Source organism: Macaca fascicularis, chromosome 2, assembly GCF_037993035.2.
Source record: "Macaca fascicularis isolate 582-1 chromosome 2, T2T-MFA8v1.1".
Classification (NCBI taxonomy): Eukaryota; Metazoa; Chordata; class Mammalia; order Primates; family Cercopithecidae; genus Macaca; species Macaca fascicularis.
The window spans coordinates 157279251-157302290 of NC_088376.1; the positions used below are offsets into that span (position 1 = coordinate 157279251).

The 23040-nt window shown below is 47.9% G+C and overlaps 1 protein-coding gene and 1 non-coding gene across 8 annotated transcripts in view; both read left to right on the forward strand.

Moving 5' to 3' along the window:
- The window catches only part of ALDH1L1 (aldehyde dehydrogenase 1 family member L1), an 81906-nt gene that overhangs the window by 22315 nt on the left and 36551 nt on the right, over positions 1-23040 (forward strand). For all 7 annotated transcript variants that reach the window (XR_012431613.1, XM_074033243.1, XM_005547912.5 and 4 more), the window contains exons 2-9: positions 1904-2053; positions 4244-4478; positions 5342-5507; positions 7377-7478; positions 8245-8340; positions 9322-9459; positions 12102-12227; positions 15714-15805. Coding sequence is in view for 4 of the 7 variants with exons in the window: in XM_074033243.1 (XP_073889344.1) it covers positions 1927-2053; positions 4244-4478; positions 5342-5507; positions 7377-7478; positions 8245-8340; positions 9322-9459; positions 12102-12227; positions 15714-15805 (1082 nt within the window). In the remaining 3 variants the exon portion in view is untranslated. The remainder of the gene's footprint in view (positions 1-1903; positions 2054-4243; positions 4479-5341; positions 5508-7376; positions 7479-8244; positions 8341-9321; positions 9460-12101; positions 12228-15713; positions 15806-23040) is intronic.
- On the forward strand, positions 2452-2615 carry LOC123572096 (U1 spliceosomal RNA). Its single transcript, XR_006696432.2, has one exon. It is a non-coding gene; the product is annotated as a U1 spliceosomal RNA (small nuclear RNA).

The following is a 23040-nucleotide window of genomic DNA, read 5'->3' on the forward strand; positions in this document are numbered from 1 at the left end:
GGGTTAATTTTATATCCATATGGAAAAAAAATTCTGGACTTCTACATTACATTGTATGGAAAAATCAGTTCCAGAGGGATTGCACATCTAATGTAAAAGGCAAAACAATAAAGACCTTGAACGACAAGGAGAACATCTTCATGAACTTGGAGTAGGCAAAGATTTTTTAAATAGAATACAAGAACCACTAAACATAAAGGAAATGTTTGATAAAATGTACTATATTAAGTTTAAGAACGTCTGTTCATCAAAAGACATCATACGAGGATGTAAAAGGCAAACCACAGAATTAGGGAAGATGTTTTCCATACACATATCTGACAAAGAACTCATAATCTAGATGATTCAAAAACAAAACAGAAAAACAAAACAAAAAACTCCCTTTCAATAAGAATAAAACCACACAGACAAAAGATTTGAAGAGCTGATTCCCACAAAAGGATATACAAATGGCCAAGAAACATAGGAAAAGGCGATCAACTTCATTGGTTATCAGGGAATTGCAAATTAAACCCCAATGAGACAGTTGTATTTTATGTTAGGAAAAGAGCTAAAATGAAGACACAAACCAAGATGGAGAGCACATGGAAGTGGAAACTGGTACAACCACTATGGAAAACTGGCAGCATCTGTTAAAGCTGGAAATTTTCACACCTATGACCCAGGAATTCCTCCCTAAGTACATACCTGACAGAGATGTGTACATATGTACCATGAAGACCATATGCAAGAATCTCTGTAGCATCCTATTTGTAATACCTTCAAACTGGTAACTACCCAAATTCCTTTAACAGTAGAATGAATAAACGAACTGCAGGTCATCCACTTCTGCAGCAATGAGAATAAACTCACTAGGACTACATGCAACCACAAAGATAAAGTTGAGGGAGAAAATCTGCAAAACACTGTATGATTCCGTTTATGTAAGATGAACACATATAAAGGGGATACATATACATATATCAGGCAAAACCATTTGATGCTGTTAGAAGTCCCATGATTCTTGGTGAGTGTAGTGAGTAGAAGAGGCTCAAGGGGCTCCTGGAGTTTTTCTCTTTCTGGTGGTGATGACAGTGGTGTGTTCAGTTTGTGAAATTCATTGAGCTACACATCTATGATTTGTGTACTTTATGTATATATGAAGTATACATTAATAAAATTTTCCAAAAAAAAACTTATTTTGGTAAACGGACAAGTTAAAGAAATGTATTAAGTGAATAGTAGTTTAGGTTTTATAGATATGCGTGAGGTGAATGAATGACCAATCTTTGGAGAATATGCATGATTAGCTAGGCTTCATTCCACACATCTTCCTTAGTGGAACCCCGTTCCACTTTTCACCACCTTCATCCTCAGGCCTGCCCACCCAGGCCCCTTTTCTGTTACAGCTCAGCTGGACAGCCCCTTCGGCAGGGACTCCCCTTGCTCCTTTTGTGGCTCCTGGCTCAGAGGAATAAGCCTTATTTGTAGACTGAAAGCCATTTGAGAGATGTGGCATCTTTCTCATGAACAAATGTGACTTTACCAAGGTGACTTGACCAAGGCCATAGAACTGGTTAGTTACTGGAATATGCTCAAATACATCTCAAACATCTTGACACCCAACATTCCATGCCAGTTTGGAAGGTTTCAAAAGGGAATCCCCTAATTCTACAATCCATATCCAGCTCACCCGCTGTGGCACTGAATATTCTGACATTAGGGATCCAATGGGTCGTGGGTACATGTTTCATCTGGTCTCTCTTACAGTGGCAGTCTCCCCTCAGTGGCCTGCCACCCACAGAGCCACAGAGGGAATTGGGGTAGAGCAGGCCAGGTGCCATGAACTGCCCCGTCTTAAACCAGGGCTGGCTTCTCTGAGACCAGCAATCTCTGTCTAATTGCTGCTTTATTCCTTCCCCAGGTCCTTCCAACCCTCCTGCTACCATGAAGATTGCAGTGATTGGACAGAGCCTGTTTGGCCAGGAAGTTTACGGCCACCTGAGGAAGGAGGGCCACGAAGTGGTGGGTGTGTTCACTGTTCCAGATAAGGATGGGAAGGCCGACCCCCTGGGTGAGTGAGCCGACGGAGCAGGGAAGCCGATGGAGGGCGGCCTGCCCGTCCAGGCATAGGGGAAGCAGTGGGTGGGAGGTTGGGAGCAGAAGTCTGCAGGGCCTGTGCTCTGGCTGGGTAAGTGGTCTACCTTGAATCCTGCTCCAGTGCCAACAGGCTGCTGGGCTTTTCTGGAATAAAGTGAAGATGCCCTCCCCACCTGATCATGGGGTGGCTTTAGGGTCCTGGAGAAGGGCTGTAGAGAAGCCCAGCCTGGTCCCAGGTCCCACACAGAGCTTCTCTGACCCAGCACCCATGCCTGGGAAGGGCTCCATGTTCTGAACTGGGGCTCCATGTTCTGAAAGGTGGGCATGCGCGGCATCACCATTGCTGGGGCTGCCGTCAAAACACACAGTGCTCTGCTTACCTGGCAGAGGACAGACCATGATCACAAAGGCGGTTTTCCCAGGGTGAGGCTTCTCCATTGTACTCTGGATGTGCTGATCCCTGCAATTTCCCCAAATGTGGGGAACTTGACTGCGTAATTTGTGGTCATGGGGAACTGCATTTGCACTCTCCCCTGGCATTTTAATTTTTTTAAAGAAAAGAACAAAACCACAGAGAGTACTGAGCCCACCCTGGGAGTTTCTAATTCAGAATGAGGTGGAAAAGTCAGAATTAGGTGAAATTTTTAACCTGGGACAAGTTCCTGGGAGATACTGGTGTCTCTGGTACTAGGAGAAGCACAGTTTGAGAATCACGGGTCTGGGCCACTGCCTTTGAGCTGGGAACCTCAGCAGACAGGATGCAGGGGCCTCAGCTTGGATGAACAGACCCTCTAGGAACACTGACTGGTCCTTCTCAGGCCTGATGGAGACAGACTGTGGGGCAGGGCTTAAGGATAGAAGGCCAGGATTAGGAAAGGGGGCTTGTAGGCCTGGCCAGGCACAGAGGTGTGGTTTCTTAAGGAACAGCCAGCCTCCCTCAATGGGGAAGCTGCAGCCTGGCCCTAAAATCAGCTCCAACACCCAACACCCAATGCCAGCCAGGGTTCAGTCTTGGACCTGACCACCAGTGACCCATGACATACCCTGACCCCACCACAGTCTGGACCTTACACCCAGCCACTAAGTGACCACTGATCCCAGCTGCTGACCCTGGACCCAGACCAGACCTGGCTGGGACTCCTACTTGACCTTGATCTCAGATGTCCTGCAGCAGTATTTCATTAGTCACTGTTGGACAGCTTTTGCAAGTGCAGTCCAATCTGCTGACATCACATCCCACCCTCTCTCAAAACCACCAGACACCAGGACAGAGTGACAGAGGAGGCCGGAGAGGAGGGCCAGTCCCATCAGGGCCCAAACATCACACCAGAGGCTCTAACAGAGAACTGAATACAAAGAAGTGTTCCTTGGGTATTGAAGAGTGGAAGGCAGAGAGCTGGAAGTTATCAGGGACAGTGACTGCAGGAAGCAGCTGCCCACTCTAAGGCTAAGATAAAGGAGGAAGCTTTAACTACAAAAACTTGGGAGCTTGGGCCTGTAATCCAGAGCTGTGAGGAGGGTGTGCTGGTGATGGGGCAGAGGAGGGGCCCTCCAGGCTGTATCTGGGCCCAGGGTGGGGTGTGGGGTGTGTGCATATTGAGGCTAGTTCTACGGATGATGGAAAAACTGATTTAGCCATTGCTCTGGGAAGGAACAACTGCGGCTGGGATGAAGAAGCTGGGCTGGGGGAGGCTCACTGGACAGGAACCCACTGAACAGAAAGGAGTGAGGATGCCCTTGTTACCCTTCTTCCCCTTATTCCTTCATCAGGGAACAGCTGACAAAGCAGAAATGCCATCTGCAGGGGGGCAGTCCCCATCACAGAGAGAGCAGTAGAGGGGACCATAAGACAGTAACTCAGTGATAGGGATGGCAAGGCCTCAGGAGAGGAGCGAGGGCAGAGGTCAGCCATCTGGGGTCTGGAAGAGGGAGGCACTCAGAGGTCCTGGAGCTCAGCAGAAGTCAGAGCAGGCAGGGCGGTCCCCAGAGCCTCATGCTTGGCTGGTGCATCTGTCTGTGTTGCCCAGTGGAGACTGGCTGGGGGTGGGGGGTGAGGGGGGTGGCATAGAGAGAAGGCCCATGGGCTGCTCTGCTGGGAAGGCAGAGTTGGCCACATGTGGGTGGGTGATAGAGAGGGGCCAGTTTCTTATCCACCATCCCACAGGTCTGGAAGCTGAGAAGGATGGAGTGCCGGTATTCAAATTCTCCCGGTGGCGCGCAAAAGGACAGGCTTTGCCTGAAGTGGTGGCAAAATACCAAGCTTTGGGGGCCGAGCTCAACGTCCTGCCCTTCTGCAGCCAGTTCATCCCCATGGAGATAATCAATGCCCCCCGGCATGGCTCCATCATCTATCACCCGTCACTGCTCCCTAGACACCGAGGGGCCTCGGCCATCAACTGGTGAGATGGGGCAAAAACACGGGGGACCATCCCTATACATGTCCCTCCATCAGCCTGACTTGTCTCTTTCCATTAGCCCAAAGCATTTCTAGGGATGCAGAGTGGGCATTGTGCAGGTGCTTGTCCTGTGGTTGCCAGCTATCAGCCACAGAACAGGCTGTGCAACGTTATCGATGACAGAAGGCTCTGGGAGCAGGTGTTGCTAAGCACTCTGCACTCCCACAGTTATCTGAGAAACTGGCACTGTCAGTGTTCCCATCCCCCAGCTGGGACAGAGAGGGCACCAGGAGGCGCAGGGTCCAAGGCGCCAGTCCAGGCAGTGGGCTGGGGGTCCTACTCTAACTTCCACTACCGCTGCTCTGGGCAGCACACTATGTAGAAAGAGATAAACATGGAGCAAAGGATGGCCTCCCCAAGGTAGTCTGACGTGACAGAATTCCCAAGAAGACAACAAAGGGGGTGACAAGGCAGATGGGTGGTCAAAGAGGGAAAACATTTGAGTTGAGAAAAGAGTGGATTCGTAGTCAGACTGGTCTGTTGGGAGTCAGGCTCTTTGATCTTTGTTGGTGTCACTTCACTTTTCTGGACCTTAAGTTTCCCTATCTGTAAACCAAGTATACCTGTTATCCCTGCTGTGAGGACTCAGTTACATAAGGCATATAGGGCTTTTAGCACAATTCCTGGCCCATAGTTCTTATCAATACATGCTGTTTTCCTTCTTCTATTTCCCGCCGGAGCCGGTGTCAGTGCTACCCCTGGGAAGAGAGGGCCTCCTGGAGGGTGGCAGGCCCACGGGCCTGCACCCGGGGCGTCCTCCATGGCCCTTCGTCGCAGACTCCGGGTTTCACTCTTCTGCTTCCTAGGACCCTCATTCACGGAGATAAGAAAGGGGGCTTTTCCATCTTCTGGGCGGACGATGGTCTGGACACCGGGGACCTTCTGCTGCAGAAGGAGTGTGAGGTGCTCCCAGATGACACCGTGAGCACGCTGTACAACCGCTTCCTCTTCCCAGAAGGCATCAAAGGGATGGTGAGGGCCTGGAGCCGGCCGCGCCCTGCCCACCCGAACGCACACTCAAGCACCCTCCCTAGACCCAGCCCACTGCTCCTGGAGGCCAGGAATCTGTTCCCCAAATTCAGGATTCTGGAGGGAGAGAGCTCTCACTTCAAGGTTTTAGGGGCAGAATTAGGACAAACAGTGTATTGTATTAGGAGGGACTCTTGCTCACAACGGACAGACCCCAACTCAAAAAGCGTTTGGCAAAAAGGGGACATTTTGGGGCCCGTTTAATAGACAAGGCTAAAGGCAGGGACTGGGTCACGTCCTGCTGAATCCAGGAACTTCAGCTATAACGTCATTAAGTTTCTGTTTCTCTCTCCTTCACTCGTTGATTCTGCTTTCCTCTGTGTGATTAGCTTCATTCTCAGTTTAGCTGCCCTGAATTAGAGGAAACATAGCCACTGTAGCTCAAGGACTCTAATTCTTGATTCCAAGAAAAGAGAAACACTTTTTCTCCTAGAATTCATCAATCACAAATCAGGGGAGATTCTGATTGGCCAGTTTTGGGGTCATGTGCTCCTCATGAGCCAATCACCAGCTGGGGTGATAGAGTACTCTGATTGGCTGCCTCAGTCACATGCTTCCTGCTCGGAAGAGCTGGGAAGGCTTTGACCTGTGGTCGCATGGCCTGAGCCACAGGGCGGCTCAGTCACATGGGCAGCTGGCACTGCTGAGAGGCAGGGTAGCAGGCCATGGGCCTGAGCCCACAGATGGAGATCATATGTGAAGGCTGCTGGCCCCTGCCCGAGGGTGGGCTGACAGGGACAGCCAGAGGCAGAGGTGCTCTCCAGGCATGGGGCAGGAGGGACGACCAGAGGAAGAGGTGCTGTCCAGGCATGAGGCAGGAGGGACGGAGGCCCTGGGGAGCCGTTGCTGTTTGGGCACAGCAGGAAGCACAGCGGCAGCGTCCACCGTCCCCTCATCCTCAGCTCCTGGCCATTGCCTTTTATTTTTCGGTTGTGTTAAACTTGTCTTCCCCACAGACTGACCAGCTCACAAAAATAGTTAACAAAGTAGACTTGCTGGAGATTTAGTGGTACAGAGAAGGGGCTTACCTGTGCTTCCCACGGCAAGCAACTCAAGTACTCCTTGGAGCTGCACTGTCCAACAAGGCAGCCACTGGTAACATGCAGCTATTAAATTCATAAAATGAATTATACTGAAAAATTCAGTTCCTCAGTCTCAGCCACATTCCAAGTCCCCTGGCCACCATGTTGGACCGTGCAGACTTGGAATTCGTCCATCACCACAGAGGGCTCCATCGGGCAGCCCTGCCTCAGATGCTCTGACACTCGGTCACTTCCCGTTCTTGGCACCTCCCCGTCTCTTCCTGCAGGCTCTTGCTCACATAGGCTCAGGCTCCTTGGCTGTCCTCTCTCTCCCCTGATTCCTTTCCCACCACCTTCCTCTTTCCTGTCACAGAGAAACTATTTCCTGCTTCATCTCAGACCTCCAAACTTGCACCTTCAAGCCCACCATGGGGCTCAGGACCCACTCTCCTTACAAGGCAGAGAAGGCTTAGACAGCAACATGGACATTTGTATCTGTGTTATACCGCAGGGCTTTACGGTTTATATAATCTTCTAAGATCTCAGAAGATGTAAGATCTATGTAATCTAAACCTTTGCCAGGTAGAGAGGACAGGTCTGCGTCTGTTGTGCAATAGAAGTTAGGTTCACACTGACTCCCTTGTTCATATGGCAGGTGTTTCTTGGGTGCCTGCTGTGTGCCAGGCAAGTCTGGTCAGTCTGGGGAAGGGTCCAGGCTCAGTGTAGGCCCTGGGGCTGGGAAGGAGGCAAGGTCCTACTGCTGGGGATAGCAGCCCACCGGTCTCCCCAGGTGCAGGCCGTGAGGCTGATCGCTGAAGGCAAAGCCCCCAGACTCCCTCAGCCTGAGGAAGGAGCCACCTATGAGGGGATTCAGAAGAAGGAGACGGCCAAGGTGAGTGCTGGGTCCCTCCACACCCTCATCCTGCCTGTGAGCAGACTGGGGTTGTAGAGGGCAGCCTGAGGAGGCTGGAGTTCAGCCTAGATGGTGCAGGTTGTAATTCTTTGAGACCAGAAGACAGGGCAGCCCAGGTCAGGGATGCATGAAGAGAGCCGTGGAGGAGGAGGACCCTGGCACCTGGGAGGGCAGCAAACAGGTTCATTGAGGTCCATTCCAGGTTCTTTCCTGTTCCTCTTTAGGAGGAATGGGCAGGCAAAGCCCAGAGGGAGGGAGAAGAGTAGGAGTTAGGGGGCAAAACATCAACCATAGTGCGAGCAGTCTCTATGCGAGGGAGAGTGTGGGTCTCTGGAGCAAGAGCCGGTCGAGGAACCTCAGAGGCCTGTGGGCTGTGTCTCAGCTCAGGAGTATGGGGTGCTGTGTGGGGACCCACAGGGGCCCTGCCAGTGAGGAGAAGCAGGTGGGGCCCTATGGGATGGGCCTGAGCACATTGTGCTGGGGCATCTGTGTAGAGTCTGGGCCATCTTGACAGCAACAGAACATTATCTTCCCCAAACCATTCTGAAGTCTGCTCAGCCCATGAGAGACTGAGGGTCAGAGAGCACCCAGAACTGGGGGCACCAGCTCAGGGACTCCTGCAAATGTCTAAGAGGAAGCTGGGGTTACCGGCTCTCTCACAAGAGCTTGGTCCACTGTCCAGACTTCATCAGGGTGGGAGGGGAGTGAGAAGAGACCAGCTGAGCACACACCCTGCTCCCCACAGATCGACTGGGACCAGCCGGCAGAGGCCATTCACAACTGGATCCGTGGGAACGACAAGGTTCCAGGAGCCTGGACAGAGGCCTGTGAACCTCTGCAGGTATGTCCCTGCATGGCTGGAATCCAGCCAGGTGCATTGGTATATCCCACTGGCCATAAGACTGCCACACATGTTTGAACTGGTTGGTATAATAAATAGCCACTGCCCTGGCCCCTACTCCCACTGGGTGCCCCTTAAACATCCCCAGGAATGACAGACCTACCCAGCCTCCAGTAGCTAAACGATAGATGTCCTACATAGCTGGAAGCCTCTAGGCCCTTATAGTGCCCCTGGGGCCCAGCTGTATTGGTTGTGAAATATTTTGAGTCTCACTGCTGAGCTTGTGGAGACCCGAGGCCCAGTGCTGACTCTGACTTGGCCTCAGGCAGGGTGGGGCAGCACATTCAGGGCCAGGCTGACCATGGGCAGGCCAGATGCTAAAGATGGGGAGCCTTGGGGGTCACAGGCTCTGGTGAGGCATCAGGGGTGGCAGGACTGTGTGTGGTGGTCTTTGTGAAAACCTTGAAGGCAGTCTTGTCCCCGACACAGTCTCAGACTGTCCAGACCCTTGACCCTGAGCCAACTGCCCAGACCGTGGCAGGAAGCCTGCTGTCCTCATCAATGCAGAGCCCTTTGTACTAGCAAATGCACCTTCTGATCAAAGCAACCACTGCTTGGCAGCACCCTGAGAGCAGGTGGCCTCACTCCATGACGCCTGGAGCACGTTCTCCCCCAGTCTGTGCACCTGAGGTCTGAGGCCATGGGCCAAGGAGAAGGGGCTTATGGGGCCAAGGAGAAGGGTCTTATTGCAGAGTTGAGGCAGACCTGCTATTAGCTCCTTGAGGCCACTGAGGCTCCTCCAGGTCTCGTTTGTGCCCCAACAGAAAGGTCCTCAGGGGTCACATGGGCTTTGAGCCAGCTCCCAGGTCTCAGCTGCCCCTGGCCCCTCTCCCCCTCCCAGCCCTGCTCAGACCTGCCTAGGCTACTGGCTTCGGGGACTTCTTCTCACCCACCGTCTTCCGGTTTTTCTTCCCTTGACAGAAACTGACATTTTTCAACTCAACGCTGAATACTTCAGGCCTGGTGCCCGAGGGAGATGCTTTGCCCATCCCAGGAGCCCATCGGCCAGGGGTGGTCACCAAAGCAGGACTCATCCTCTTTGGGAATGATGACAAAATGGTAAGGGCATGGCTGTGGGTTACTTGCCTGCTCAAAGCCACCCATGCTCCTGTCCTTGGACTCAGGCCTCGCAGGAAGACCCTAGGCTCCTCTGGAGAAAATGGAAAAAACCAGACCTAGGAGGGACCACCGACCCTGATCTGTCCCTGACCGCCTGGCTGGCCCTGAGCAGAGGGTGTCCGAGGCAGTTTACCCACTTCTCTGTTCTGGGAAAGCTGGGCTCCCTACCCTTCCTGGCTAGGCACCCATCTCCAGGCTACTGATTTTCTACACAGACACAGTAACAGTCTGATCTCTCTCTCCCCTGCACAGGCTGGGCACCCTGTGTGGGTGTCAGAAAATCCAGAATCAGAGAGAAGCCCTCCCAGGGAGCCTGGGCTCAGGGCCTGTCTGTGGTCTATCAGAAGCACCTCTGGGCGTGGGGTCATTAAGCCTCTGTGCCTCAGCTCCCATCTCTTTGAACAGGGATGCCGTGGGAACTTAGCATGTGCAGAGCCTTGGGAGCCATGCTGGCCACCTGCTCTTGTTATTAGCAGACTACAGCTCACGGTACCAGCAAACACTGATGGAGCACCTTTTATGCCAGAACGATGTATACGCATTAAATTTAATCTGCCCAACAACACTATGATATATGTATAAACATAATATCCTTATAGAGGAAAAAACGGAGATTTAAATAACTTGCCCAGGATCATCCAAGCTAGCCCGTGGCAGAGCTGGGATTCAAACGCTGAAATTCTGGCTCCAAAGCTGTGATACTGGTCTTGGCCATGGTAGCTTCCTGTTCATATACACTCTACTACTCCTTCTCACATGAGCAGCTGGGGGTAGGGAGAGGGCAGGCAGGGGTCTTCCCACACACTGACAGGTCTGGACAAACCCAGTGGGCACGGTACCCCCAGCCGTGTTGCTGTGTCCAGCCAACTGGAGTGAAGCGTGGCAGTTTGGGGCCTGGCCTGTGCTCACTCTTGGTGTCCAGTCTGCTGTGCTCCCCTGTCAGAAGGTCTAGGCTGCTGTTGATGTCTGCAAGGTAGTGTTTTGGGTATCCAAGATTGATATATGCAGCTGCAAGAGAGTATCTGTCTGTGGTCAGGTTCCCTAGAAGCAGCATCTAAGGTAAAAATTCTTGTGCAAGTGATTTATTGATGCAATGTTCCAGAAAATCATGCCAGGCAGTAAGGGCAGAGGAAAGTAAAGCAAAAGTAAAAGTTCAGGAGAAGTCTAGCCTGGGGCTGCTCCCAGGGTGGGCTTTGGAGTATTAACTGCACTCTCCAATTATACCTGCCTGTCCCCACCTCTGGCAGCCTTTGGTTTCAGTGGCCCCTGGGGTGGGGTAGAAGACCCCCCAGGCATCGTCCCTTGGCCTCTCTGTGTTCAGGAACTCTTATCCATCCACAGCAAGCAAGGAAGGGACAGTTCAGGCCGTTATCATCCATCCCTTGCTGCAGCTGGAGGACAGGGCACCAGCCACGGGGTCTGAGCGGGGCACCCACAGCGTCTGCCCAGAGACCCGCAAAGACAGCAGTGCAAAGAAGGCAACTAAGTGTCTAAGAGGAAGCTGGGGTTACCGGCTCTCTCACAAGAGCTTGGTCCACTGTCCAGAGGTGGTCAGGGTGGGAGGGGAGTGAGGAGAGACCAGCTGAGCACACACACCCTGCTCCCCACAGATCAACCCAGAAGACCCTGGGTTGAAGCATCTCTCAGGCATGCCCTGTGGGGTCTGGCTGGGCTTTAGCTTGCAGAAAGCGCCAGAACATCTTTGAAAGGCAAAGGAGCGAGGGTCAGGCCGAGAGGCCCATTCCAGTTCTGGCAGAGCATGCATAGAGGGTGCCATTCTTCCATCGCCACTCTTAACGCATAGAGACATGCACCCACCCGTGAGCTTATCCATAACTCCTTTTTATATGTTTTTTTTTCCTGGCCCCTAACGAAAGCATTTGTTGAAAAACTATTGATAAACAAGCAGGCCCCAAACAATTCAAACATGTTATTAAATACAGCAAATCTGAGGCAGACACTAGAGTATCCCAGAGTCATGAGCTGCAATGGGGGTAGTTCATGTCTGGCAGCCAGAATCCCCTTGAACTGATGGCTGGACGCAGGCTCTACCCAGGACCAGCTTGAAGTGCTGTCCTGAAGCTGCAGACTGCAGGGCCGGCCAGACCCTTTTTCAGCCTCTTCTCTTCCCACCTCTGTATCCCACACAGGCATCTGGTGATGTTCTCCAGGTGTTTCTGTGGCAGTTCCGGGAGCTGCTGGGTGATTGCAGGATTCGTTGTTTTTCTAAGTTTACTTTCTATGTGGTGCCTGAATGACATTTTCTTTTTTTGATCGGTAGGAATCCTTTTTTATAGAAGTAATAAAGTCATTACACTTAAAAACAAAGTGAAAGTGTGGTGGGAGTGAGTGATGGAAAATCAAGCAGCTGGTAGGAGACATAAGCTCTGCAATTTCCTCTTTGTCCCTGGAATAGTGGCCTCCCCACTGTAAATTCCTCATCACTAACCTGGGACTCCTGCTCCATCCTCATCTGAAGGGTGGAGACAAGGCTGGAGTGCCCGGCACAGCACCCTGTGTGGAACGTCCTCATCACTGCCTCAGGTCTGACCACAGGAACTGTGAAATCCTTCCTTTTGCAGCTACTGGTGAAGAACATTCAGCTGGAGGATGGCAAAATGATCCTGGCCTCGAACTTCTTTAAAGGGGCAGCCAGCAGTGCCCTTGAACTGACAGAGGCGGAGCTGGTTACTGCAGAGGCTGTGCGGGTAAGAGGCAACTGCAGGGCTGCCATCCAGTTGTGCAGGTTGTGCCGAGCACATGTGTTCTGCAAATCACGCTCCCCAGAGTTGGGCAGTGCCAGCCCTCTGTGGGTGTCTGTGTTGGCCCCAGGTGCAGTGTTGGTTCTGTCTTGTCTTGAGCTTTCTGTTGTCTTCTTGCTGCTCCTTCCTCTGCAACTGGCACCCTGGGATCTGGCCAGTTCAGTCTGACTCTTCTAAGGGCTCATTGTCAACAGTTAACGAGTGAAACAGAAGCTCCTGGAATATTTGAAAGAGTCAGGTGTCAAGCCCATGTCCCCGTGATTAGAATGTGAGCACTGGAGCCTTCCAGAAAGGCTGCACCAGAGGCAGCATCCCGGGCTGTGACCAACACAAGCTGCCTGTGAGGCACACCTGGGCTCCAATCCAGCTTTGCCCCAATGTGATGCTGTAGGGAGCTTCCCTCTCTGAGACTCAGTCTTCTCAACATGAATTTCCGTCTATGCTCACTTCCCGGGATTTGTTCCTGACCCTTCATGCTCCCTCCCACTGTATCCTTCTTCCCTGGGTGGAGAGAAGAGAGCTGGGGGAAGACCTTCAAGAGAGAAGGAACAGCAAATGGCAAGGCCCTAACAGGGCAGAGGCCTCCCTGTGTTCAGGGAGTTGCCATGGGAGGGCACTGTAGCTGGAGCCCGGGGGTGAGGGGTAGAGTCAGGCGGGCACAGCTGGGGACCTTGGGTGTTCACAGCACATGTGGGGCAGGGCTCAGCAAGGACGGACGTGAGGCACTTGTGTGATCCAAAGGCACTGAGAGCCAGTAACTCCTTCTTGAAAGTGGAACACCTTGAATGTCTGTTTTCCAAACATATCCCTGGAGCAGTTGCTCTGGCCCTAACTTGGTCTGCCCTGGGGTTGCAGGGCCAGCTGGACAGACAGCCCTCCTGGAGCCCACAGCTGAGTGGCTCTGGGGATGAGTTGGGGTCATCTGTTTGTAGATGTAGACTTGAGTCAAAAGATGCTATCTTACAACAGCTACAGCTGAGTCCTGCATCTGTAAAATGGGAATAACAAGCCCTTCCTCAGTGGATGTTGTGACTGGTAGAGGAGATAACACACATGAAGAGGTTTAGTTCAGTAGCTGGCATCTTTGAGGAACTCAGTACCCATTGGCAATACATCTAAGCATCTCATGAGAAAAGCAGATACTTCTAGAGTGTGTACTCTGGACAAAAGTTCTCAGAAAATGAATTTGGAGAACAGAGACTTTATTCCAGTGACCAGTTTGCAAACCATCCAAAGGCAGCTTCTGGTGTAACAGGAAGGTGCGTTCCTGAGAACAACGGGAAGGGTGGGATTTTATAGAAAAAGCGCTCACCCAGGTCCCCATTCAAAGGAAGGGTTGAAACCAGTTCTAATTGGTTGGTACAGCTGAGCCCTGATTGGCTGGTACAGCTGAGCCCTGATTGGCTGGTTCAGGTGAGCTCTGAAAGACCCAAAGATAAAATGGTACAGGTTTTGGGGGAACCCAGAGTACATGTGTGACCCCTAGAAAGCAAATGGTCACTTGGCTGTGTTTTAAATTTAGGCCCAGTTAGCTTCTGGGGATCCATCTTGAAGGACTGGCTCTTTCAGGTTTGCATTTGTTCACCATGCACATTCAGAGTTGCAGGTCCTCCTGGAAGAGCAGCGTGTTTATTCATGATAACAATTCTATGCAGTAGGTGCCTTCAGTACCTGCATGTCCCACCTGCGGAGCCAAGGCCTGAGGAGTGGAGTCCGGGCTCTGGAGGGCTGGGCTCGAGTCCTCCTCTAGCTGTTCACCATGCAGCCCCCTAAGGCCATCGCTAGGATGGCTATCATTAGGCCTCTTGCTCACAGCTGCACTCGGCCTCCAGGATGTGTGATCTGGAGACCAGTGGGGTAGAGGGAACATGGCCAAGACGAGTAGAGGCCAGTCTGGGGCTGTGCAGCTCCCTGGTGTTGGTGGAGGGGCCTGGCCTGTGACTGTCCAGCAGAACACTCCAAGAGCCCACTGTGGGCTGGGCAGGTAATGGGCCACAACCCCCTATGCCCTCCTGAGCTGAGGCTGGGCAGGTGCTGCCCATGGTACAAACGTTGTGTTTACTGACTCTCTCCGTAGTCCAGACTCTGCCTGCCTCACACACGGAATCCTCACCCAGCTGCTGTCAGCACTGAGGGGCTGTCTGAATTTTGATGGCTTGGTGGGCTTTGGCTTTGTGGTGCACTCAGTGACCAGTCTGCTGCACTGCCCCTCTGTGGCTCCACTCTCATCTGATAAGGGCCCTGGACACTAGCAGTAGCCATCCAGTAGTGGACGACTGGTGGCCCCAAGTGATGTGGTCTGAGGCAGGTAGATCCTGCCAGTAGAGTGGCCAGCAAAGGTTTTGGGGAAGAGGTGACACAGGAATTGGACCCTTAAGGATGCCCAGGACTTAAATATTAGCTGGGGAGTCAGAGGAAGGTGTCGCCAGCAGGTGAGAGCCTAGCAGAGGCCTCAAGGGGCAGGCAGCAGGTGTGCGACAGACAGCGTGTGGCTTGTCGTGGTGTTGATGGTCACCCTGAGGATGGGAAGGGCAGATCCATGACATTTTTCCAAGAAAGAAAGAGGAGAGCCAGGGGTGCTTGTGCCAGGTGTTGGGGGAACTGGTTCTGATTGGGCCTGAACCAGCATCTCATGCCTCACCCCCATCCTGGGCCCATGATTGACAATGGCCTGGAGTTCATCCAGAGAGTGAGGACCTGGCCTGATATTGCTGGGGCCCCTCCTGGCTCCCGCCCCACCGGGCCTCACCAGCAGCCTGCCCAGAGAGCAGTCGTCCCATCTTGACTGCTGGACCGCCTTACAGGGTGCCTTGGCGGGAGCTGAGCACCCACATCCACAGGGCCGACTGGCTGGGCACTACTGCCCTCCATAGGTCCCAGACTCAACCCTTCATAGGACACAGACCAGTTAGCATCTTGGTGAGGTCAAGACCCAGGTCTCCTGAGCCCATGTGTGAGCCTCATAGTCACCCTCAGGCCCACCCTCTCCCCAGCCTGCTGCTACAACACCTGGGCATCGGTGTCACCCTGGGGACACCAGAACCTGAAAGCTAACACCAAGGTGAGTGGGGCTAAGGAGCAGCTGGGCCCTGCCTTTGTAGTCCCCAGCCATGCCTAGAGGCCTGGCACGTCTGTCCTCCACCAGCTGGACTGCCATGGGGACCCCAGAGAAGCCGGGGGTTGAGGTGAGGTGACCGTGAGGACAGCAGCCAGCATCAGAGAGGCCTGGGCTGTGGCAGCTCCTTCTTTCCCAGAAGGTGGTCACTCCAGGACCATTAAGCCTCCTGGGAAGAGGCAACATCTTGGAGGGTACATAGAGAAGCCCAACCTGGCCCCAGGCCATCCATGAGTCTGTTCAGGGGTTGCTGTCCCAGAGTGGCACTTGTCCCCAGCTCCCCTGGGGCCACCCTCTCACCAGACCTTGCTTTGCAGAGTGCTTGGCAGCGGATCCTCCCCAATGTCCTGGAGGTTGAAGACTCCACTGATTTCTTCAAGTCAGGGGCCGCATCTGTGGATGTTGTGAGGTAAGGCCAGGAGTGGAGGGGTCCTGTCCCAGGTACTTGGTGCTGTGTCACAAATCTCTGCAAAACTGAGCAGCAGGAAACAATCATTTGCTTACTTATGGATCATGTGGGCCAGGGACCCAGGAAGGGCCAGTGTGCAGGTCTCCTGCATGCACACCTGGGTGGGCAGCACAAATGAATGGTTGCAGGTCTTTATGCGAATGTTAAGAGAGGCGCAGTTGCATGCAGCCTCCCCAGGGAAGTTCTAGGAAGGAATTTGGGAGGAGTTGATTCAGAAGAACAGTACTGAGTTCATGGGGAGAATTGGGGTTATGTATTGTGCCAACCATTTGTGCTGTGCAACAATGCACCCCAAAACATTGAGATTTCAACCAACACCATGTCCTTGGCTCACAGTTCTATGGGACGACAGTTGGTGCTGGGCTCAGCTGATTTGCATCAGATTCAGCTGCTGTCAGCTGGCCTCACATAAGCTGCCGGTCAGCTTGGGGCTGGCTGGTCCTGTGGTGGTGCTGGGTTCCAGGAGGGAGAGCAGGAGCCCGTGTTCATTGCATTCTGTTGGCCAAAATGAGTCACAGAACAGGTCCAGCTTCCAGGGGTGGGGAAAGAAGCTCCACATCTTGCTAGCAGGTGCTGCACCTTCACATGGCCAAGGCTGTGACTGCAGGGGTGGGCGCTGTGACCAGTTTTGCAATCTACCATGCATGAGTTGGGGCTGAGTCAGCTGAGTTGGGCCTATGTGCTTGGAAACCTTGGGCACTGTGGACCTCTAGTAACTCACTGTGAGGCAGTATGCAGTTTAGAATAATTGTTTTGTAAAAAATATGCCAAGAAGAAGAATGTCAGACACCTGAGAGAATGGTGTCCAGAGGCCAGGCCATGCCTTGTGTACAGCTACCGAGCTGAGGATGCAAAGAAAGCAAAACTGCTTTTCTGTAAATAGTTAAGAGTGTATGTCCTTTTTTAAAAAAAGTGGCCAAAAAAAAACCCCATATAATACAACATCTACTCTCTTAAAATTATAACTTTACATTGTAGGATTGTTAACTATGAGCACAGTGTTGGTCAGCAGATCTTCAGAACTTTCTATCGTACAACTAAAGCTTTCTATCCATTGAACAGCCACTCCCCGTTTCCTTCTCCCCCGGCCCTGGCAACAGCCATTCTTTTTGCTCTATTGAGCTTGGCCACTCTAGTACTTCATACAAGTGGAATCATACAGCATTTGTCACAGAAAATTGACTGGCTTGTTACACTTAGCATGATGTCTTCAAAATTCAGCCCTGTTGTAGCACATGGCAGGATAGCCTTCTTTTTATGGCTGAATCTTATTTCATTGTACAGATAGACCATATTATCTGCTCATCTGTTGATGGACATTTGTGTTGTTTCCACATCTTGGCTGTTATGAATGAATGTGGAAGTGCATGGGAATTTGAGATCCTGATTGCAGTTCTCTTGGACAAATACCCAGCAGTGCGATTGCTGGGTCATATGGTAGTTCTACTTTAAATTTTTTGAGGAACCTCCATATTGTTCTCCATAGAGGCTGCACCATTTTACATTCCCACCAACAGTGTACAAAGGTTTCATTTTCCCTGTATCCTTGCCAATACTTACTTTCCTTCCTATCTTCCTTCCTCTCCCCTTTTCTTCTTTCCTTTTGAACAATAACCAGCCCAACAGTGATGAGATGGTATCTCATTGTAGTTTTTATTTGCATTTTCCTGATGATTAGTGATGTTAAGCATCTTTTCATATACCTGTTTGTCATGTGTATGTCTTCTCTGAAGAAATGTCTGTTCAAGCCTTTGCCCATTTTTAAATTGGATTATTTGTTTTGTTTGCTATTGAGTTGTAGGAACTCCTTACATATTTTAGGGATTAACCTCTTATCAGGCATACAATTTGCAGAAGTTTTCTCGCATTCCATGCTGATTGTTTCCTTTGCTTTGCAGAAGCTTTTTACTTTGATGCATATCACTTGTATATTTTTGCTTTTGTTTCCAGTTCTTTTGGTGTGATATTCAAGAAATCGTTGCAAAGACCAATGTCATGGAGACTTTCCCCTATGCTTTCTTTTAGTTTTACAGTTTTAAGTTTTACTTTTAAGTTTTTCATATATTTTGAGTTGATTATTTTTATGTGTGGGGCAAGATAAGGATCTGATTTAATTCTTTTGCATGTGGACATCCAGTCTTTCCAACACCATTTGTTGAAGGGACTATCGCTTCCCCATTATGTATTCTTGCCACCCTTGTTGAAGACTAGTTGGTCATATATGTTTAGGTTTATTTCTAAGCTATCTTGTTCATTGGTCTATATATCTGTGTTTATGCCAGTATCATACTATTTTGATTATTGTAGTTTTGTAGTAAATTTTTAAATCAGGAAATGTGAGTCCTCTTTGTTCTTTTTCAGGATTGTTTTAACTATTCACAGTCCCTTGATAGTCCATATGATTTTAAGATGATATTTGTAATTTCTGCAAAAAACCATGGGATTTTAATAGAGTTGGCATAGAAATTGTAGATATCTTTGGGCAATATTGTCATCTTAACAATATTAAGTTATCCAGTCCGTGAACATAGATGGTTTTCTATTTATTTAGATCTTCTGTAGTTTCTTTCAGCAATGTTTTATAGTTTTTAGTGTACAACTCTGTTGCCTACTTGGTTAAATTTATCCTTATTTTATTCTTTTGATGCCATTGTAAAGGGAATTGTTTTCTTAATTTTCTTTTTGGATTGTTCATTACTAGTGTATGGAGTTGCAACTGTTTTCTTGCATGTTATTTTTGTATCCTGCAATTTTGCTGAATTCCTTTATTAGCTCTAACAGTCTTTTGGAGGCGCAGAATATTTAAGGTGTTCTTCTTCTGTTTTTTAGACATGGTCTTGCTCTGTCACTCAGGCTGGAAAAGTGGTGTGATCATAGCCCAATGCAGCCTCAAATTCTTGGGCTCAAGTAATCCTCCTGCCTCAGCCTCCTGAGTAGCAGGACTGCAGGCATGCAGCACTACACCCAGCTAACTTAAAACAATTTTTTTTACAGACAAGGTCTTGCTATGTTGCCCAGGCTGATTTTGAACTCCTAGTCTCAAGTGATCCTCCCACCTTGATCTCCCAAAGTGCTGGAATTACAGGGTGATGCATTACACCTGGCCCATTTAAAGATTTCTACATGTAAGATCATGTTATCTGTGACAAGATATGATTTAACTTCTTCCTTCACAATTTGGATTAATGTTTCTTTCTTGCCTAATTGCCCTGGATGGAGCTTCCAGTACAGTAGTTCTCCCCTTATTTGTGGTTTTGCTTGCTGAAGTTTAAGTTACCCATGGTCAATCATGGTTGGAAAATATTAAGTGGAAAAGTCCAGAAATAAACAATTCATATGTTTTTAAATTGAGCGCCATTTAATAGAATGATGAAATCCCATGCTGTCCCACTCCATCCCACCTGATATGTGATTCATCCCTTTGTCCAGGATATCCAAGATGTATGCACTGCCCACCCATTAGTCACTCAGTAGCCACTGGTGTTATCAGAAAAAGCATAGAATATGTAGATGGTCCCAGACTTGTGATGCTTCAACTTAGGATTTTTTGACTTTATGATGATGTAAAAGTGATACGAATTCATTAGAAATTACACTTTGTGTACCCTTACAAAATTCTGTTTTTCACATTCAGTACAATATTTAATAAATTGTATTAGACATTCAAAACTTTAGTATAAAATAGGCTTTGTGTTAGATGAGTTTGCCCAACTGTAGGTTAATGTAAATATTCTGAGAACATTTAAGATAGCCTAGGCTAAGCACTGATGTTCCGTATGTTAGGTAAAATAAATGCATTTATGACTTAACATTTTCAATTTATAATGGGTTCTTGGGATGTAATCATATCATAAGTCAAGGAGCACAGTGTAGGCTTCAGCCCTATATGTGGTTTCAGGCATTCACTGGGAGCCTTGGAACAACCCCCGCCCCGCGCCCCACCCATGGGTAAGGAGGTACTACTATATTATATTGAATGGAAGTGGTGAAAGCAAGCATCCTCATTTTGCTGCTGATCTCAGGGGAAAAGCTTTCAATCTTTCACCAGTGAGTATGTTAGCTGTGGGTTTTTCAAATATGGTCTTTATTATATAGATGATACTCCCTTCTATTACTTTGAGTGCTTTTTAATCATGAAAGGATATTGAATTTTGTCAAATTCTTTTTCTGTATTAAATGAGATGACCATGTGTTTTTCTCTTCATTCCATTAACGTGGTGTGCTACATGGATTGATCTTCATAGGTGAACTACCTTGCATTCCAAGAATTAATCCCACTTGGTCATGGTATGTAATCTTCTTAAAATGCTGCTGAAATCAGTTTGCTAGTATTTTCTTGAGGACTTTTGCATCCGTTTTCATAAGGAATATTGGTCTGTAGTTTTCTTTTGCTATAGTATCTTTGTCTGGCTTTGGTGTCAGAGTAAATGCTGGCCTTATGGAGGGAGTTGAAGAGGTGTTCTCTTTTCAGTTTTTTTGGAAGAATTTGAGAAAAAATGGTGTTAATTTCCCTTCTAATGTTTGGTAGAATTCACCAGTGAAACCATTCAGCCCTGGGCTTTTCTTTACTGGAAAGATTTTGATTACTGATTCAGTTTCCTTACTAGTTACATATCTATTCAAATTTTCTATTCCTCCATGAGTGAGTTTTGGGAGATTGTGTGTTTCTTGGAATTTGTTCACTTTACCTAGTTATCAAATCTGTTGCCATGTCATTTATCATATATTTTCTTATGATGCTTTTTATTTCTGTAAGATTGGTATAATGTCTCCCTTTGATTTCTCATTCTAGTAATTTGAGCCTTCACTTTTTGTGTCTTGGTCAGTCCAGCTAAAGGTTTGTTAATTTTGTTGATATTTTCAAGAAAACAAAATTTGATTTTGCTTATTTTCTGTATTGTTTTTCTGGTCTCTATTTCATTTATTTCTGTTCTAATCTTTATTATTACTTCCTTCTTACAGTTTTGGGTTTAGATTGCTTTTTAATCTAGTTCCTTAAGGTGTACAACGTAGGTTACTGATTTGAAGACTTTATTCTTTTCTGATGTATGTATTTACACCTGTAAACTCTTTCTTAGCACTACTTTTCCCGCATCTCATAAGTTTTGGTATGTTGTGTTTTTATTTTCCTTTGACTAAAGGTATTTTCTAGTTTCTCTTGTGTGTTCTTCTTTGACCCATTAATTGTTTAAGAGTGTGCTAGTTCATTTTCATATATTTGTGGATTTTCCAGTTTTCTTTCTGTTATTGATTTCTAGTCTCATTCCATTTTGATTAGGAAAGATATTTTGTAAGAGTTCAATATTTTTACATGTATTAAGACTTATTGTGTAACCTAACAAATGATTTATCGTGAAGAATGTTCTGTGTGCCCTTGAGAAGAATGTGTGCTCCGCTCTTCTTGAGCAGTGTTTTGTACGTGTCTGACTGGTTTGTGGTGTTCAAGTGTCTTATTCCCTCGAGTTGTTCTATCCATTTTTGATAGTTGGGCATCTAAGTATCTAACTACTATTGTAGAAATGTCCATTTTTGCTTCATATATTTTAGGGCTGTGTTAGGTGTGTATGAATTTATAATTGTTATATCCTCTTGCAGCATCAAACTTTGTATCAATATAATGTCCTTCTTTGTCTCTTGTAAACTTGTTAGATTTAAAGTCTCTTTTATGTTACTATTTGCATGGAATATTTTCTCTGTCCTTTTACTTCCAGCTCTTTTGTATCCTTATATCTAAGTGATTCTCTTGTAGCATATGTATGGATGCTGGGTTATATCCAGTCATCCAGTTTGTGCCTTCTCATGTTTAAACTTTAAATAGATTAAACAGGAGAGTTTAATCCACTTACATTTAACCTGCTAACTAATAAATAAAGATTTATTTCTGCCATTTTTTTTCTGCATGTCCTATTTTTTTGTTCCTCGGTTTCTCTATACTGTTCTTTTTTGTATTTGGTAATTTTTTTGCAGTGTATCACTTTGATTCCCTTGTTTCTTTTACTGTATGATTTTAGTTATTTCTGGGTTGTTACTTGGGAATTACAATTAACATCTTAAATTTGTAACAAGGTAGTTTGAATAATATCAACCCAGCTTCAATTGTATACAAACACTCTCATTCTATACATCTCTTTTCTTTCCCCTTTTTAGTATTACTGTCACAGTATACATTTTTATACATTGTATATCCATTAATATATATTTAAAATTATTGTTTTATACACTTGCCTATTGTCATATAGGAAAAAGAGAGAAGTTACAACCCCAATAAAATATGATAATATGGACTTTCATACTTACCTATGTAGTGGCCTTTATCTGTGTTCTTTATTTTTAATTGTGTCATCAATTTACTGTCTGTATACTTTTATCTCAACCTGAAAGACTCTTTTCAGCATTTCTTCTAGGGCAGGTCTACTGATAATGAATTTCTTCAGCTTTTGTTTCTATAGAAATATTTTTTTTATTATTATTATACTTTAAGTTCTAGGATACATGTGCACAACATGCAGGTTTGTTACATATGTATACATGTGCCATGTTGGTGTGCTGCACCCATTAACTCGTCATTTACATTAGGTATATCTCCTAATATACCTTCCACCCTCCCCGCTCCCCACAATAGGACTGGGTATGTGATGTTCCCCTTCCTGTGTCCAAGTGATCTCATTGTTCAGTTCCCACCTATGAGTGAGAACATGCGGTATTTGGTTTTCTGTTCTTGCGATAGTTTGCTGAGAATGATGGTTTCCAGCTGCATCCATGTCCCTACAAAGGACACGAACTCATCCTTTTTTATGGCTGAATAGTATTCCTTGGTGTATCTGTGCCACATTTTCTTAATCCAGTCTGTCACTGATGGACATTTGAGTTGATTCCAAGACTTTGCTATTGTGAATAGTGCCGCAATAAACATACGTGTGCATGTGTCTTTATAGCAGCATGACTTATAATCCTTTGGGTATATCCCCAGTAATGGGATGGCTAGGTCAAATGGTATTTCTAGTTCTAGATCCTTGAGGAATCGCCACACTGTTTTCCACAATGGTTGAACTAGATCTTAATTTATCTTTCATTCTTGAAAGATAGTTTTGATGGATACAGAATTCTTGGTTACCATTTTCCCCCAGAACTTTTAATATCCAACTGCTTTCTGACCTTAAAGGTATTTTTTTGGA